Source organism: Carassius auratus, chromosome 32 (genome assembly GCF_003368295.1).
Source record: "Carassius auratus strain Wakin chromosome 32, ASM336829v1, whole genome shotgun sequence".
In the NCBI taxonomy this organism is placed as follows: domain Eukaryota; kingdom Metazoa; phylum Chordata; class Actinopteri; order Cypriniformes; family Cyprinidae; genus Carassius; species Carassius auratus.
In genome coordinates this window covers 17,227,608-17,246,289 of record NC_039274.1, presented here as the reverse complement: position 1 = coordinate 17,246,289, position 18,682 = coordinate 17,227,608, and the positions used below count along the sequence as shown (strand labels likewise).

The 18,682-nt window shown below is 35.3% G+C and overlaps 1 protein-coding gene across 1 annotated transcript; it reads left to right on the top strand.

The window, feature by feature from the left end:
• Positions 1-424: 424 nt before the first annotated feature.
• On the top strand, positions 425-16,918 carry LOC113051710 (O-phosphoseryl-tRNA(Sec) selenium transferase). The gene is made up of 11 exons (XM_026215679.1): positions 425-705; positions 2,962-3,116; positions 3,199-3,317; positions 4,362-4,520; positions 4,721-4,874; positions 5,514-5,616; positions 5,701-5,830; positions 7,310-7,401; positions 13,154-13,247; positions 14,353-14,443; positions 16,474-16,918. The coding sequence occupies exons 1-11, from the start codon at positions 592-594 to the stop codon at positions 16,718-16,720; spliced, it is 1,458 nt and encodes a 485-aa protein (XP_026071464.1). The 5' UTR covers positions 425-591; the 3' UTR covers positions 16,721-16,918.
• Positions 16,919-18,682: the final 1,764 nt, after the last annotated feature.

Sequence of the window (18,682 nt, the reverse complement as noted above, 5' to 3'; positions counted from 1 at the left end):
TCATCAAGATCACATGACATTTTACAACCAGACTTTTCCTTTTATTAAAAGTCAAAATATCTAATATGGGATATCAATTATATATTGATTTATTTATAATGTAGTTTTGAGTTGGTTTGGGAATTATACTAATGTCTTCCAATTACTTCCAATTAATTTAATATTGCTATCAAAGGAATAGTTCAACCAAAAATGATAACTTTCCATCATTTCATCAAAGATGTAAGTTAATAATAGCTTTTTATTAAATCAACTGGTTCTAGCGTTTTATATATATATTTTTTTTAGTTACTTTTGTTAATTGATAAATCAGCTGTTTTTAACTTATCTATCCATCCATCCATCTAAAAATACTTCACATTTTCTGGCTAGGCTTTTTTCATATTAAGGGACTTTTACTTTGAAATAGAGCCGCAAACAAGAGGCGGAGTTTCGACCCGGAAGTAAACAGTACATGTAGAAGTTGATCGATTTGAAACTCATGCTGACTCAGGGATAGCCTGTTAGAAAATGTTTAACCTGAGAGTCACACAAGCGCTTCAGTGAGGATCCAGACAGACACATCATTCATCAGCAAACCCCTGCAGCGACATGAACAGCGAGAACTTCAGCCTGAGCGAGAAGCTGGTCTCGTCCTCGTACGTGCGCCAGGGCCTGCAGGCTCGTCGCGGGCACGAGCAGCTCATCCGAGTGCTTTTACAGCAGGTGACCGCGCTTTGACTGACACGAGTGTCCATCAAGCTCTTTTAATGTCTGGATTTATTATCAAAAACATTCTAAACCGCACGTTTCATTTCTGTTTATTTATATTGAATGCAAATAGCTGAATGTAAGGGTGCTTTTTACACCTACTTAAGTAGGAATTTAATATATGTTTATGTTTCATAATAACTTCTTTGAGTGCTGCTGAATGCACTGACTACCATAAATGTACTTTAATTTCATTTCTATTGAAACCCTTATGTTATGTTTGTAAATATATTGTAATTACGCATTTGTAATGATGACGTTGCAATTTAGTACATTTAAAATGTTTAACATTTCATGGAATATTGAACAAAACAGTTAGAATTATAATCAAGTGCTTTACATGTGCTTTAGCATGTTAGCCAACACATCAAGATAAGTGTACTGTAGAACATGACCAAAGATTATTAAAACATTAGCTTAAAATGTAAAACTTTTAATGTGACATTTCTACAAGTGGACTTTGTAAATGCACTTAAGTGTGTTAAGAAACTCTCTAAGACACTCAAGTGGCCTTTTATTTTATTAATATAATATTATCTGCAAGTACAGTGTTTTGAAATTATTATTTTAAGATTTTAAGTACATTACATTCAGTACAAATAAAGCACACTTTCCCAAAGGAACATCAATAAATCTTAAAATATAGAAAATTTGTCATTTTTGAAACAAGAAAATTTAAGATCATGTGATCGAATGTCGTCTAACTTGACTCTCAACATTTTTAATGTGACATTTCTACAAGTGGATTTTTTAAATACACTTAAGTGTGTTAAGAAACTCTCTTTAAGTCACTTAAGTAGCCTTTTATTTCATTTATAGGTTACACTTTATTTTAATGTGAAATTTCTACTAATTGGCTAGGATTATGGTTTGGTTTAGGGTTACTTGGATGTAATTATGCATAATTAATTGGTATTATAATATTAATTACATGTAACAAGGACACCTTAAAATAAAGTGTGACCCATTTAAAATGTATTAACTGTAATGTAATATTAAACAAACTAATATTATCCTATTACTATAGTTACAATTATAATCAAGGGCTTTATGTATGGTTTAGTATATTAGTCAACACATATTGTACTTAAGTGAACTTTAAAACATGACAAAAATGATAATTAAAACAATCATTTAAAATGTAAAACGTTTCTAAAAGTGGAGTTTTTAAGTGCACTTAAGTTTCTTAAGAAACTCTCTTTAAGCCACTTAAGTGGCCTTTTGTTTCTTTTTTTGGTTACACTTTATTTTAAGGTGTCCTTGTTACAGTGTAATTATACATACTGTATACGTATTGAGTAATATTACTTAACTTAATGTACTTACTGTATGGTTAGGATTATAGTTTGGCTCAGGGCTACTTGCTTTTAATTATAATTATTATAATAGTAAGTACATGTAATGTAACAAGGACACCTTAAAATAAAGTGTTACTCATTAATGTTATATTATCTGCAAGTACAGTGTTTTAAAATGATTCTTTTAAGGGTTGAAGTACACTAAATTCAGTACAAATTAAGCACACTTTCAATAAATCTCTTAACATATTAGACAAGTTGACCTTTTTGTAAGAAAAGTTAATATCAGGTGGTAGAATTTCATCTAACATGACTCCCAAAACATTTCTACAAGTGGACTTTTTAAATCCACTTAAGTGTGTTAAGAAATTCTTTAAGTCACTTAAGTGGCCTTTTATTTAATTTATAAGTCACACTTTATTTTAAGGTGTTTTTATTACAGTGTAATTAAACATATAAGTATTCCGTAATATTAACTACATGCACTTACTGTATGGTTAGGAGGATTATGGTTTGATTTAGGGTTACTTGCATGTAATTATGCATAATTAATTGTGTTTATAATAGTAAGTACATGTACTGTAACGTGTGTAACAAGTGTTAAATAAAGTGTTAATATTATATTACCTACAAGTACAGTGTTTTAAAATTATTCTTTTAAGATTTAAAGTACACTAAATTCAGTACAAATTAAGAACATTTTCCTAAAAGATTGTCAACAAATCTCTTAAAATATTAGAAAATTTGTCCTTTTTGTGGCAGTAAAAGTTAAGATCAGGTGGTAGAATGTCGTCTAACATGACTCCCAAAAATGTAAATATTTGCAATTTTAAAATGTTATTTTTTTTATTCTTGTCTTTATGGTGCCAGCCACATAAAGTGCACTTCTGATCAGGTTTGGGGTCTCTTACAGGGCAAATGTCCAGAAGAGGGCTGGAGCGAGAGCACCGTGGAGCTCTTTCTGAACGAGCTGGCCGTCATGGACAGTAATAACTTCTTGGGGAACTGTGGTGTGGGCGAGCGAGAGGGCCGGGTCGCCTCCGCTCTGGTGGCCCGGAGACATTACAGGTGGGACGCACATGAAAAACATCAACAGATTGTCTAGACTAAGCTGTCTTGTAATAAAAGGCTGTGGTGTTGTTCCTCTCAGACTGATCCATGGCATCGGCCGCTCGGGGGACATCGCTGCTGTTCAGCCCAAAGCTGCCGGCTCAAGTCTCCTGAACAAAATCACTAATTCAGTCGTGCTGGACGTGCTCCGATTCACAGGTACTGTCTGTTATGATTCATGAACCGACTCGCTCGCCGCTGGGAAATATCAATGAAGAACTAACAAGCACAAAGCAATTCTTCTCTTACAATCCAGTGATGTTTTAGGATCATTATAGTTTTTATTAATAATTTAATTAATTTTTCTGTTTTCATTTTAATTTGAAAGCTTTAGTAATTTTGTGTTTATGTATTTTCTTTTTCTATGTAGTGTTTATTCATTTTTATTTATTTTAATTTATTTAGTGTGTTATTTTTAATACTTATTCGTTGTAAAAATAATTATCAAATAATTTTAATAGTTTTTTATTGTTATTGTATAAGTATTTTTAATAATGTTATTGGATTTAAATTTCTCAATGCTATTATAGTTTTCATTAATAAATACGTTTTACTTTTCTATTATATGTTTTAATTTAAAATCTTTTAGTAATTTTGTGGTGCGTTTCTGTATTTGTATTTTTTTATTTTCTTTTTCTATGTAGTGTTTATTCATTTTGATTTATTTTTGTATTATTTTTAATAATAAAATTAAAATAATTATGTAATAATTCTAATAGATTTAGATATTTTTATTATTGTGTACGTATTTTAAATAATGTTTTTACATTTACATTTTTTGTAACCTCAGACCACAAAACCACTCTTAAGTGTCCATTTTTTGAAATTGAGATTTATAGACAACATGAAAGCTGAATAAATAATCTTTCCATTGATGTTATGGTTTATTAGGATTGGACAATATTTCACTAAGATACTGAAAAAAAAATCACCTTTAAAGATGTCCAAATAAGTTCTTAGCAATGCATATTACTAATTAAATATTACATTTTCATGTATTTACAGCAGGAAATTTACTTAATATCTTCATGGAACATGATCTTTACTTAATATCCTATCATAAATCTATAATTTTGACCCATACAATGCATTTTTGGCTATTTCTACAAATATACCGCAGCGACTCAAGACTAGGGTCACATCTATGGTTTTAGTTTTCTTTCCAGCTCGTGATAATGTGCCTGTCTGTGCGTGTTTCCTCAGGTGTGAGGAGCGTGTCCTCGTGTTTCGTGGCCCCTATGGCCACAGGAATGAGCCTCACGCTGTGTTTCCTCACACTGAGACACAGGAGGCCAGGAGCGCGGTATATTCTCTGGCCTCGCATCGACCAGAAGTCCTGCTTCAAATCCATGCTGACCGCTGGTGAGATTTCAACACAGTCCACTTCAACCTACTGTTACTCCAGTATTACTTGATGCTGCTTTGTCAATGCACTAGAATGCGTTTTTTTACTGCTAGTAAGAACAGGAATATGTTGTAGTTTTCCTTTTATGGAGCTTGATTCATGTGAGTGAAGAAAAGAAGTTTAATAGAGAATCTGGCATGATTTTCATCTCTGCGAGGCTTTGAGCCGGTGGTGATCGAGAATGTTCTGGAAGGAGATGAGCTCAGGACAAACCTGGAGGAAGTGGAGAGGAAGATCCTGGAGCTGGGAGCCGAGAACATCCTGTGTGTCCATTCCACCACTTCCTGTTTCGCTCCACGTGTCCCTGACAGGCAGGTCAAAACCAAAAAAACAAAACCAGAAAAAATATGTTCTTTATATATGCTATAAATATTTGGCCATACGTTTCTGTAAGCATGTATAGGTGTAGTATAAAAGAATAGTTCCCAAAAAGAAAGTTCTGTCATTATTTGCTCACATATTATATTTATTTCTCCCTTTTTTTTTTTTTTTTTTTTAATTTATTGTTTGATTCACTAATGGAGGCCTTAAACAAAAATGACGGAATTTTGTATATTTATATTTATTTATTTATTTATTTATTTATTTTTTTTGAGAAACACTAATAGAGGCCTTAGACAAAAATACCTGAATTGTGTTTTATTTATTAATTTATTAATTTATTATTATTATTATTATTTTTGACACACTAATGGAGGCTTTAGACAAAAATGTCTGAATGGTGTATATTTATTTATTCATTTATTATTTATTTTTTTGACAAACACTAATGGAGGCCTTAGACAAAAATGCCTGAATTTTGTAAATTTAATCATTTATAAAAAAAATTTTTTCAAGAAACGCTAATAGATGCTTTAGACAAAAAATGTCTGAATTTTATAAATGTGTTTATTTATTTATTTAATAATTTAGTTGAGTTAAAGTCTGTTTATTTCATTGTCTGTTTCCAGGCTCGAGGAGCTTGCTGTTCTGTGTGCAAAGCATGATATTCCTCATATAGTCAATAACGCCTATGGAATACAGTCATCCAAATGTATGCACCTTATACAGCAGGTAACATTTCAGCTTTCTGGGGTTGATTTACTGCAAAATTTACTCATTTCAGTGGAACCGAATTGGCTTATGAAGTGTTTTTAGGGGGCTCGCGTTGGGAGAATCGATGCCTTTGTCCAAAGTCTTGATAAAAACTTCATGGTCCCGGTCGGAGGTGCCATCATCGCAGGCTTCGATGAGAGCTTCATTACGGAGATCAGTAAGATGTACCCAGGTATGCTTCTTCTCATTAAACAGTAAATGTGTTCTAGATGAGAGCTCTATACAACCCTGATTTCTGGAATCTGTATGCATTTATTTGTATTTGAAATACAATAATAAAACACTCGAATTAAATAATACCTAACATATGGGTAAAAACTACTTTTAACAGTAGGTGACACTCTGAAATGTACTAATTATTAACTGCCACATCTCACTGAAGTCACAAAATGGCATCAAGCCAGGGCTTCTTATAATTTTTAAGAAGGAATTTATTTTTTACACCGTTAGTATTTGACTATTTTGAAAAAAATGTATTGAAGGCTTACTTGCAAATTTGAGACCATTTTTTAAAATAAAAAATGCAATGCTGGGCATTAGGAGTCGAACTTTTTCCTGTTGTTTTCACACAAAGGAGATTCAATAAATGGTACAATAATTATTATTTATTGAATATTTATTTTTTATTTTTTTAGCTGTTTTGTGAGCTTTTTTCTCATGATTGTCTCATTGATATAAAAATATTAGTTTAATTAAATTGTATTATTACACTTTATTTACATTTTAAATATGATTTAATATCAATGGTTATTACATTAATTAAATGGTTAATTAGTGAAATATCTTAATTGTTCTTGCCTTTTTTCCCTTGCATACCTACTGGTTGAATAAATATGTTTATATATATAAATAAAAATAATAATAATTATTATTATTATTATTATTTGTGCTGAATCGTGTTTAGAATCCAATACTTTTGCTTACTGTATCAAAAAATAGTGATAAAAATTTGCAAGCCTGAATGCAATTTTGACGTTTTTCCAAACTTTATATGAAACTAAATTGTTTTTATAACTAATAACTACCTAAAGACATGTTAAAGGTTGAAGAAATACCAGGCTAAATCATGAACATCACTGCTTTGGTCTCTGAGATTTAAACATGCTGAATATTTTCTGCTCTGTGCATTTTTCAGTCAGTAATATTTCCTCTTGCATAAGCTGTCTCTAGAGATCTGGGAAGAGTTTAGGAGTGTTTTTGTCCTGCACACTGTAACCCTCCCACCTTTTTCTGCACTGCAGAGGAAACCCCAAACACTCCTGCTAATATTGATTCTCTGAGTGCGCTAGAGACGGTTAGACAGGGGGTGCACTTAGAATTTGGTCCATTGTTACTTCAGCTCTGCTACACCTTTTCAAAATGCCTCATGATAGGTTATCAAATCCGAGTAGATGCATCCCTTTCAAGCATGCAACATTATTAAAATGAATACCTTCAGCAATAAGCTGATAATTATTTTCATGTTATGCCTGATAATGTTCTATACTGTTTTGTGTAAACAAATAAAATGCAAATCTATGTGCAAAAAAAGCATGACCTGCATTAAGGTGTTGAAGTGACAAGTGTTTCTTTAATGCATTACAGGTTACTGAAGCCGTGCTATTGTACGCTGTTGATTTTAAAGGGGTTGAGATGATGTGCTCTTGTGCAGGTCGAGCTTCTGCGTCTCCGTCTCTTGACGTCCTCATTACGCTGCTCACACTGGGAGCCAACGGCTACAAGAAACTCTTGGCTGAGAGAAAGGTGAAACATTTTTCATTACTTCAAATTATGGCTGTATGGTATTATTGTTAATTTAGGATTATTTATACATTTTTGTAGTTCTTATCAGTGTTTTGAATTGGCTTTTTATTTTTATACTTTCAGTATTTTTTCATTTTAGTTACATTTGTAATAATTTTGTAATTAGTTATTTAAAGTTATTTATTTATTTTTGTTTATTTCAGTTAGTAATTTTAGATTTTAGTGCTATTTCATCTGGTATTTCCAGTGTAATTATGGCAAAGCTGCTTATTTCCATAGTCTTTTATCCACAATTCAGATTGTGATTCCAGAAATTTCAACCACTATATATATATATATATATATATATATATATATATATATATATATTAGGGCCGGGACTTTAACGCGTTAATTGAGATTAATTAATTACACAAAAAATAACGCGTTAACTAAGATTAATTAATTACAGAAAAAAAATTCCTGCATTGTTAATAACGTATTTTTGCACCGCGGAACGTTTCTCACTGGATGAGATTTTCGGCGGACCGATTATACTGGAGCACCAACTAGCGTTCGCATATCACCGCAGGCGCAGCACATCGAGCCTCAAGTATCACCTCAACGCAAAACATGTAGCAGCTAGCGTGGACTTTACACTTTATGTTGAACTATGTATTATTTTGTTGGTGCAACAGTTTATGTTGAACTCTTTATTGTTTTGGCCAAGGTTATTGAGAGTTGGACTTAGTATGTTATGGCCTCTGAAGCAACAGAGAGATGTTTTCTAATAGTCAGTGTTTCCAATGTTCTGAATGTAATTGACAGTATTGTGTTTTACTTAAAAAACACTTTACAGAAGGTTCCAGCACCTATAAGCTTCCTGAATTTCTGAAATGTACTATTTCTAAATTGTTTCTAAATATGCTATTGCTACACTTCATGGCAAAAATTGCATTGGTCTGCTAGACTTGGTTGAACAAAAATAAACAATATTTTGTTGCTTAAGCTTATGTATTCAGTCATTATTCAATGGTATACTATAAATCCATGTGAAAAAAAAATTACTTCTCACTGTTCTCAGGTCAAATATTTATATGCGATTAAAATGCGATTAATTAATTACAAAGCCTCTAATTAATTAGATAAAAAAAATTTAATCGAGTCCCGGCCCTAATATATATATATATTAGTAAGTCATTCTGTGGCCCCTTGGAGGTATATAAAGGCAGGTGGGCACATTATCCTAATGAGACTCCAGTACATGCAGGGAAACGCCATTACCCATCATGTGATATTAAACTTTTAAAGCTTATTGATTTACCTCTAATGCATCCAGATTGTTAATAATTTACATTCTTTGTTGACTAGATAAGATGTTCTCTGTGGTCAGATTCAGTTTCTAATATGTTTTTGCCAAAGGAGAATGAATTACTGGATTATAACCTTACATTTACATTTAATCATTTAGCAGACAGTTTTATCCAAAGCGACTTCCAAATGAGAACAATAGAAGCAGTCAGGTCAACAAGAGAACAACAACAGTATACAAGTGCCATGACAAGTCTAGTACAGAACGCATAGCCAGGTTTACATTTTTTATTTTTTATTTTATTTTTTTTATAAATGAAAAGACAAGAAAAAGTGCTAGTATTAGTTGGTTAAGTGCTGGCGAAAAAGATGAGTCTTTAGATGTTTCTTGAAAATGAGTAAAGACTCAGTTGTACGAATTGAGATTGGGAGGTCATTCCACCAGCTGGGCACAGTCCAGGAAAAGATCTGTGAGAGTGATTTTGAACTTCTTTGGGATGGCACCACAAGGCGTTGTTCACTTGCAGAGCGCAAACTTCTGGAGGGCACATAAGATTTAACCAGTGAGTTTAGGTATGTTGGTGCCGTGCCAGTGGTCGTCTTGTAGGCAAGCATCAGTATCTTGAATTTGTTGCGAGCGGCTACTGGTAGCCAGTGTAACCTGATGAGGAGAGGAGTAACGTGAGCTTTTTTTGGCTTATTGAAGACAACCCTTGCTGCTGCATTCTGGATCAATTGCAGAGACTTGACAGTACATGCAGGAAGAGCCAGGAGAGCATTAGAATAGTCCAGTCTGGAGAGAACAAGAGCTTGGACAAGAAGTTGGGTGGCTTGCTCTGACAGGAAGGGTCTAATCTTCCTAATGTTGTATAAGGCAAATCTGCAGGACTGGGTCGTTGTAGCAATGTGGTCTGTGAAGCTTAACTGATGATCCATCACAACTCCTAGGTTTCTGGCTGTCCTCGAAGGAGTTATGGTTGACGAGCCCAGCTGTATAGAGAAGTTGTGATGAAGCAATGGGTTAGCTGGAATCACCAGGAGTTCTGTCTTCCTAAGGTTAAGCTGAAGGTGATGGTCATTCATCCAGCTAGAAATGTCACTCATACAGGTTGAAATGCGAGCAGCTACCATCGGGTCATCTGGCTGGAATGAGAAGTAGAGTTGGGTGTCATCATCATAGCAGTGATAAGAAAAGCCATGCTTCTGAATGACAGATCCTAATGATGTCGTGTAGATGGAGAACATAAGTGGTCCAAGTACTGAGCCTTGAGGAACCCCAGTAGCAAGGTGTTGTGACTTAGAAACATCACCCCTCCAAGACACACTGAAGGATCTGTCAGAGAGGTAGGACTTAACCCACAGGAGTGCGGTTCCAGAGATGCCCATCTTTCTGAGGGTGGACAGGAGAATCTGGTGATTAACAGTGTCAAAAGCAGCAGACAGGTCCAGTGAGATGAGTACTGAGGATTTTGAAGCTGCTTTTGCTAGTCGCAGGGCTTCAGTAACCGAGAGCAGAGCAGTCTCAGTTGAGCGGCCACTTTTGAAGACAGATTGGTTGCTGTCCAGGAGGTTGTTCTGTACAAGAAACATAGAAAGCTGGTTGAACACAGCCCGCTCAAGTGTCTTTGCAATGAATGGAAGAAGGGATACCGGTCTGTAGTTTTCAAGAAGCGCTGGATTTAGAGATGGTTTCTTGAGCAGTGGGCTTACCCGAGTCTGCTTGAATGCTGAGGGAAATGTTCCAGAGTGAAGAGAGGAGTTGATAACGCGAGTAAGCGAAGGTATGACTGAAGAAGAGATCACTTGAAGGAGGTGAGTGGGGATCGGATCAAGTGGACAAGTAGTAGTATGATTGCACAGGAGAAGTTTGGAAATGTCCATCTCTGAGAGTGGGGAGAAGGAGGAGAAAGAGTGTGTGTTGGTCATTGTGAAGTTGTCCTTAGTCTGCAGTGTGGAGAACTGGTGACTGATGATCCTTGTCTTATTAATGAAGAAAACTGCAAAGTCGTATGCTTTAAGAGTCAATGAAGGAGGTGTTGGAGGCGGATTAAGAAGAGAAGAGAAAGTCTTGAAGAGTGTCCGAGTGTCACAACAGCTGTTAATTTTGTTGTGGTAGTAGGATATTTTAGCCATGAAGACATTTGCAGAGAAGGAAGAGAGGAGAGACTGATACACACTGAGGTCGGTAGAGTTTCTTGATTTCTGCCATTTCCTCTCTGCAGCCCTGAGTTTAGAGCGATGTTCACGGAGAACCTTGGACAGCCAGTGGCAGATGAGGCGGTGCGTGCTGGTCTAGACAACAGTGGGCAAAAGTTGTCCAAGCAAGATGTTAAAGTAGAGCAAAGAATGTCTGTAGCGCTGTTCGTGTCCAGAGCTGAAAACTGAGAGAGTGCAGGAAGCGAAGATGAAACCACAGAAGATAGGCCAGATTGAGAGAGTGAGCGTAGGTTCTGTCGAAAGGTGACCTGCGTTGGAGTGTGTGCCGCTTCAGGGGTAAGTGCTAGGTTATCAGTAATGAGGAAGGAGTCTGAGGTGTGGAGTGGAGCAACTGAAGAGTTGTCCACAGAGCAACAGCGAGTGTAGATGAGGTCCAGTTGGTTGCCTGATTTGTGAGTTGCTGTAGTAGACACTTGCTTGAGGTCAAATGAGGTGAGCAGAGTTTTGAAGTCCGCAGCCTGGGGTTTATCTAGGTGGATGTTGAAGTCACCAAGCAGTACCAGAGGAGTACCATCTTCAGGAAAGTTTGATAGCAGCACATCCAACTCCTCCAAGAAGTTTCCCAATTGACCTGGGGGACGATAAATGACCACAAATTGGATTTTAACAGGGTGGGTTACAGTAATGGCATGTGATTCAAATGAACCATTACCGTTAGGTGATGGCTGAAGATCAAATTTCCATTCTTTTGATATAAGGAGACCAGTACCTCCACCCCTCCCAGTGGTACGAGGAGTGTGGGAACAAGTGAAATTAGTGGAGAGGGCTGCGGGAGTGGCAGAGTCTTCAGGTTTGATCCAAGTCTCAGTCAGTGCCATGAGGTTGAGACCGGAATGAGTAGCAATAGAAGAAATGAAGTCTGCTTTGTTAACTGCAGACTGGCAGTTCCCGAGACCAACTGGAATAGAGAGCGTAGTAGTAGAGGTCAGAGGGACAGGCCGTAGGTTTGTACGTAGCGTTCTCTCTAGCGTGTTAGTAGTGATAGGAGAGATCTGAAAGCACATAGTGACTACAAGTGTAAGAAATATTTGAGAACAAGCTATACAAAAAGTAAAGAAAGGGGGGAAAAAAGCAATACTCGTGCCCTGTCGGTGTTCTTGAACGGTGTAGTCGCGCAGGTCGATGGTCTTTACACTCATCGGTCTTCACACAAGGGCTGCCGCTGTGAAACCAACCGCTTTTGTATTTGCCTGAATACCTGTGATTGAAGTCAGCTGGCCACGCCTCACTATTTAGCAGATCGAAACTGGGCAGTCCCGTGATAGCCAAACGCAAAACCAAGCACCACTTTCAGCACGTATTTACCAGGGTAAGACGCACACAATTTAAACTAAAAACTTTCCTAGCAATGACGATCACACAGTAGTGTAATGGGAGAATGAGACAAAACACTTACAAGCTGCTGTCCATCTCTGTTGCTCACCCTCATGGAACGACATGAGGGTGAGTTATTAATGACATAATTTAGATTTTGGGGGGAACTAACCCTTTAAGTTATGAAAGTATCGCTTTTTAACTACACTTAAGTGGCCATTTATTTCATCAACATTACATCTGCACGTTTTATATAACTACTTTTAAGATTTGATGTACACTACAAGTGCACATTTAATACAATTAAGCAAACTTAATTTTAGGATTTTTGGATTTTACACTGTGTAAACGTTATTTTTACTTTATTTTCTACTTTTTTGGTAAATTTGTTGCCACAATTCAAGAGAATTGTAGGTAGTTGCTATGGTGTTACTGTTTGGATGCTAGGATGAATTTCATTTGCATAATGAGAGCTTCTGGATATTATGAACTGTCATGGACAGCAGGTGTTTTCATACTGTGGACATTATGTTTAACTATGTTGAACATGTTTTTTTTGTAGACCTAATAATTTCCATACTGTGGATCTCAGATGTCTTACTAACAGCATCATAATAGGGGCCCATAACCTGAGGGCCCCCTACTGTTAATCTGTAATTGATCTCAATGCTGGATGCAGCTCTGCTAACACAGCTGATTCTGTGATGCAATTACATTAATGCTTCAGATGAGAAAGCAGGCTGCAGATTGCATCTGCGTCTGGAGAGGAGAAGGGTAGGGTGGCTGGAAAGGGAAGCAGGTGCTGGGTTTACTGTAGGACAGCACACACAGAAATGCCACATTAGCAGAAAACAGAATGTGCGACAGAAAGAAGCTGTGTAGAGTGGAGTGTGGAGAGCTATTTATAACTGTAGTTGTGAACGGTCTGCAGGAGCTGTATGGCCACCTGGCACAGGAGCTGAGCGCTCTAGCCGAGAGACACGGGGAGAGACTGATGCATACGCCACACAATCCAATATCACTGGGTGAGGAGTCATACATCATGTGTACTGCCATGTCATGTGAGAAAGAGTTCAGTAAATGAGGATTTCATGAGTAAATTGTTAGTCCCATAACTGCACCATCTGGCTACGCAGAACATCTTTCTCTATTGACGACCGTTCAAACATGGTCATGTATTTTGATTGAATATTTTGAATGTTTTTATTTTCAAGTAACGATAAAAATGCATTTTGTTCTATATGAAAGGTTGTTGTTTTTTTTCTTTTCTTTTTCAGTGTGAAAAGTGTCCCACTTGGGACTATGAGCATCCTTGTGAAAAAGAAGTGCACTTAAATGTGTTTAATGTGCACATGTAGCGTGCTTCAAAACTTGAAAGCACATATTTTACAAATTACTTCCAGATAATATATTATTAATGAAATGAAAGGCCACTTAAGTGACTTAAAGAGAGACACTTTCTTAACACACTTAAGTACACTGATGCATTTTAAATCATTGTTTTAATAATCTTTTGTCATGTTTTAAAGAAGTACACTTATTTTGACATGTTGACTAACACACTAAAGCATATTTTAAGTACTTGATTATAATTTGAACAGTAGTGTGTCATTTAGTATTACATTTTAAGTTAATATATTTTAAATGTTCTAAATTGCAACAAATGTGTAATTACAAATATGACATACAAGTTTCAATAGAAATGACATTAAAATATATTTTAGTTTCCATAAATGCTTGTCAGCACATCGAAATCAATATAAATAATTATGAAATTACATATAAAGATGTACTTAAGTCCTACTTAAGTGGGTCAGAAGGTTCTCTTAAGTTCAGCTAATTGGATTTAATACAAATTTAAACCAGAATACATTTTTGTTTAATTTCAATTAACATGCAGTTAAGTTTCTGAAAACATAAGGGCAGCATCGTCATGATGTCATTTTTTGCAGCTCCAGAGATTTTAGTTACATGATTATAAATGCCTAATATTTAATGCTTTGTAATATTTTATAATATTGTCTCTTCCATTCTGTTCCCTTCAAAGTGTTCATAGCACCCACAGGGGTTAGATTAAAACTCAAACACGTGTATGAGAAGCTTTCTGATGACTTTTCCTGGTCTCTCCAGCGATGTCTCTGAACGGTCTCCAGACGCACAGCAGCGCAGCAGTCACGCAGCTGGGCTCCATGCTCTTCACCAGACAGGTGTCTGGAGCCAGGTGAGCTATTCTCCACACTGCCACCTCTTACTATTGCAGCATTAGTTGTCCTCTAATTTAACTTCAATGGAAAAATGAGTTAAAGAAAACAGATGTGTGCTTGTTATACTTTAATATAAATGGCAGCTTACACCAGTAACTTCTGGTGTACTTTATGCTAGATGACTGATTTAATATTTTACATCCAAAATCAATATTTTCTCTTCTCTTAAAGAAATGGTTCAGCCAAAAATTTGCTGAAAATGTGCTCACCCTCAGATCATCCGATATGGAGATGAGTTTGCTTCTTCATCAGATTTGGAGAAATGTAGCATTGTATCAGTGTCTCAGCAATGGATGCTCTGCAGTGAATGGGTGCCGTCAGAATGAGAGTCCAAACAGCTGATAAAAACACCACAATAATCCACAGCACTCTAGTCCATCAGTTAATGCTTTGTGAAGGGAAAAGCGTTGTTTATTAAAAAAATAAAAATTCATCAAGACGTTTTAACTTTAAACTTTTGCTTCTAGCCAAAATGCAAGTCCATCCACCAAAATATTTGTTAAGATCTGTTCTTGCTCCTAAACGATTCGTGCATATTTCTTATCTGATTCAGACAAGATTATTATAAAAAATAAAAAAAATTCACTGGAGGAGGCAATATTACGGATAGAGGACTCTTACTTAAGTCAGAAACAAAGGTTTAAAATTAAAAACATCTTAATGATGGATTTGTTTCAGCTTTTCTATTCACTAGTCATTAACTGATGGACTGGAGTGGTCTGGGTTATTGTGATGTTTTTATCATCTGTTTGGACTCTCATTCTGACGGCACCCATTAACTTCATTGGTGAACAAGTGATGCAATGCTACATTTCTACAAATCTGATGAAGAAACAAACATCTACGTCTTGGATTTTCATAAAATGTTCATTTTTAGGTCAACTATTCCTTTAATATTTTCTGCTGGACACTAGGTGACCTGCTATAATAATGATGAAACCTTCGTTCTGCTGTCCACTTTAAGTATTTAAATGGATTTCATTCTAATTCTGAAGGGTTTATCCTGTAGCATTATCCTCTCCATCTACTTTTAGTCTGTCACAGCATATGCACTCTATCTGCAAAAAATAAAAATGACAGGAGATTTTAAAACTGAACGAAGTGTCTGCAGTGGATTTGGAAAGAGCAGAGTAAAACACTGTCATCTGTTTCAGCGTATTATTGAGACTCTATTTGTCCTATTTAGACTCTACATTGTTTTCATTGTCAAAATGACATACCCTAATAAAATACATCTTAGCATTCATTAAAAATCTGCTGTATTTTAAAGTAAAACTTTTAACATTATTACAAAGTGCACTTTTTAAAAGTGTACTTAAGTGTGTTCAGCTGTCATGAAAATGTCTCTCCCTAGTGAAAAAGAAGTACACTTCTATAGTGTAAAGTGCTTTATTTTTGCTCACTAATTTTGTACTTAATATACTAAAAATGGTTCTTTAGGACTTCTTTAGATAATCTTAAGAACATCTAAGTGTACTCAACTGTGCTATTTTGAGACACCTTGTATATGAACTAAACATGTATTTAAAAAAGGTACCAGTTTCACCCATTGTTCATACAAAGATGGGTTCAAGTTTACTACAATATTTTTTTCAATAAAGACGAAGTATGTTAAAAGCACATTTAATTCATATACATGGTGTCCCAAAATAGCACAGTTGAGTACACTTAGATGTCCTTAAGATTATCTTAAGATGTACTAAAGACAAAATATTAATATATTAAGTACAAAATTAGTGCTAAAAAATAGAGCACTTTAAGTACACAATAAAAGTGTACTTTTATGCCTTAAGTCACTTAAGTGGCCTTTTATTTTGTTAATATTATACTGTCTGCAAGTAGTTTTTTTTAAATATGCTTTTAAGATTTGAAGTACACTTCAAGTGCACATTCAATACAATTAAGCACACTTTTTTTCCACAAGACTTTACATAACAGGCAGAAATGATTGAGATGGCTTGTTAACTGGTGTTTAATGGCGTTGCAGGGTCGTCCCGCTGGGTGTGGAGCAGACGGTGAGCGGACACACGTTTCGTGGCTTCATGTCTCACGCAGATGCCTATCCGTGTCCGTACCTTAACGCAGCCTCTGCTATTGGAATAACCAGAGATGATATAACGCTGTGCATCAAGAGACTCGATAAATGCCTCAAGAGCCTTAGCAAAGAAGCTCCGGCAGAGAAGAGTGAGTCAGGATCTCCAGCTGAAGATGTGGACGACCAAACCGTGCCCTGATGCTCTGGGGGAAAGAGCAGGATACATAGGAATCATTTTGTCATAATTTGATTTTGTGGCAATAACGTTGAGTGTGAATGTTGATACATCACAGCCACAAATGCATTTGTTTGTTTCCTCCATGCTCTATAAATGCGTTGTGACCTGTGTTTGATAGTGTGCCCTAACAGACAATAAATGCATTGTTTTGTTAAGTCATCAGGGTTTTTTTTTTTTTTTTTTTTTTTTGAATAAATAAATAAATGTCTCTTGATGTAGCAAACCCTGCAATGAGAAACTGCTATTTATTTATTTATACTGACTTTACTAGACATATTCTCATCTTAAAAACTTGGAGAAAAGATAGTGATAATAATGACTGCTCTTAAGATTATTATTATAAATAAAATATTTAGCAGAATATAAAGCCAAACTTTAGTTAGACCTTATAAGACTCCCATTAGATTGTTTATCTTTATTTATTTATTTATTTATTTTCAGGACGTGCTTAATTTTATACCATATTGCACTAATATTCAATTATATTTTTCATATTTTCAATTTTTTTTGTAAAAGAGCTTTAACTTTAGTTGTTTTCCAGGACATCTATTTGTTAAATAGTATTTAAAGAATTTGCACTTTATATTTCGTATTTGGTATATTTATGTGTTTATTTAAAAATATAAAAATAAAAATTCTGGGGGTTCTAAACTGTATTGCAAATAAGTTTTTACAAATATGTAAAAAAAAAAAATATATATATATATATATATATATATATACACACCTTTTTTTTCAGGACACATTTGACACAATGTGGACAGCAAAGAAAGAATTTCATTGTACAGGGAAACTTCACTGTGCACATTACAATAAACTCTTTGAACCTGAACTTGATTTGAAAAAGCATTAAAAAAAACTATATAATTTTCTATATATAATTATGGTGTTAGAGCTGTACAGTGCTCATGATCTCTTTCAGTGGAGCGTGTGAAGTGCTAGCTCAGTAACACAATAGTGCAGTGTTTTAATAACATCTGTTGTGTGACGTAGCAGAGGAAGGTGCACAGTCTCTGTTTTCGCGTGAGAGGTGCTGAATCAGCTAACTCACTTCACACTGTGATGCATTTAATGTGCAGTCCAGCAGCTTTTCTGCTCATGATCTATGTCTAGCCTCTGCTGTTCTCTGTCTCAGTCCTCTACCTCCACCCATCCCTCTCCTCCGCTCCCAATTCCATCTGTTCATCACGCCTTGTCTCTAAACTCCTCTTACTGTTTATCTCACCGTTTGGCTGATGCACTTTTTTTCCAACCACTTAGGCTGCACTTATTCATTTCCTCTCATCATCAATCATGCTCTTAAAGCGTCAGCACAGATTAGCCCACATGAAGCACAATCAATTATTTTTTTCACAAAATGTATTGTTATCACACACACACTGATTCAGATTAAATGGTAATATTGTGTTCATAAGGTTGGTTTGTTTTTAGCCTTTTTTGAGTAAACAAATGAAAAATATAGGCAGCTGAATGTGCAAATGGCTTTAAGACTCTAGAACTTTGCAAATCTGTTTATCTCCAACATAAAAGATAATTCCACAAGACAGCTCCAGATGCTTTACTCTTAATGCTTTTACTCAATCATCATTATCTGAGGATTGTGTCTCATTGACGTATAATCTACTTCAGTAATAAAGCAATCTGCTGACAATAACAAACTTCCTTTCGTGTTCGTGTTCACTACACAGCTGCGGTTAGAGAATACATAGATGCCGGTGAAAACCCAGATAAAGTAGCTATTCTTCTTTTTTTTGTGTGTGTGAAAATATAACCTTTATATCTTTAATATTGACTGAGTAAGTCCACATCAAAGATTGACATCATAATAAAATTAATGGTTGAAATCAAACTTTGATACTTGTCATGTCATAATTAGATTTTGAGACTGAAGCCTAAATTTCACAGACAGATAATTCATGATTA

What these genes read in the sequence shown, in the direction of transcription:
- LOC113051710 (XM_026215679.1), top strand. Translation starts at nt 592, where the DNA reads ATGAACAGCGAGAACTTCAGCCTGAGCGAGAAGCTGGTCTCGTCCTCG. An exon ending in GCTCCACGTGTCCCTGACAG is followed by an intron (nt 4,875 to 5,513) that starts GCAGGTCAAAAC and finishes GTCTGTTTCCAG; the next exon opens with GCTCGAGGAGCTTGCTGTTC. An exon ending in ACACAATCCAATATCACTGG is followed by an intron (nt 13,248 to 14,352) that starts GTGAGGAGTCAT and finishes TGGTCTCTCCAG; the next exon opens with CGATGTCTCTGAACGGTCTC.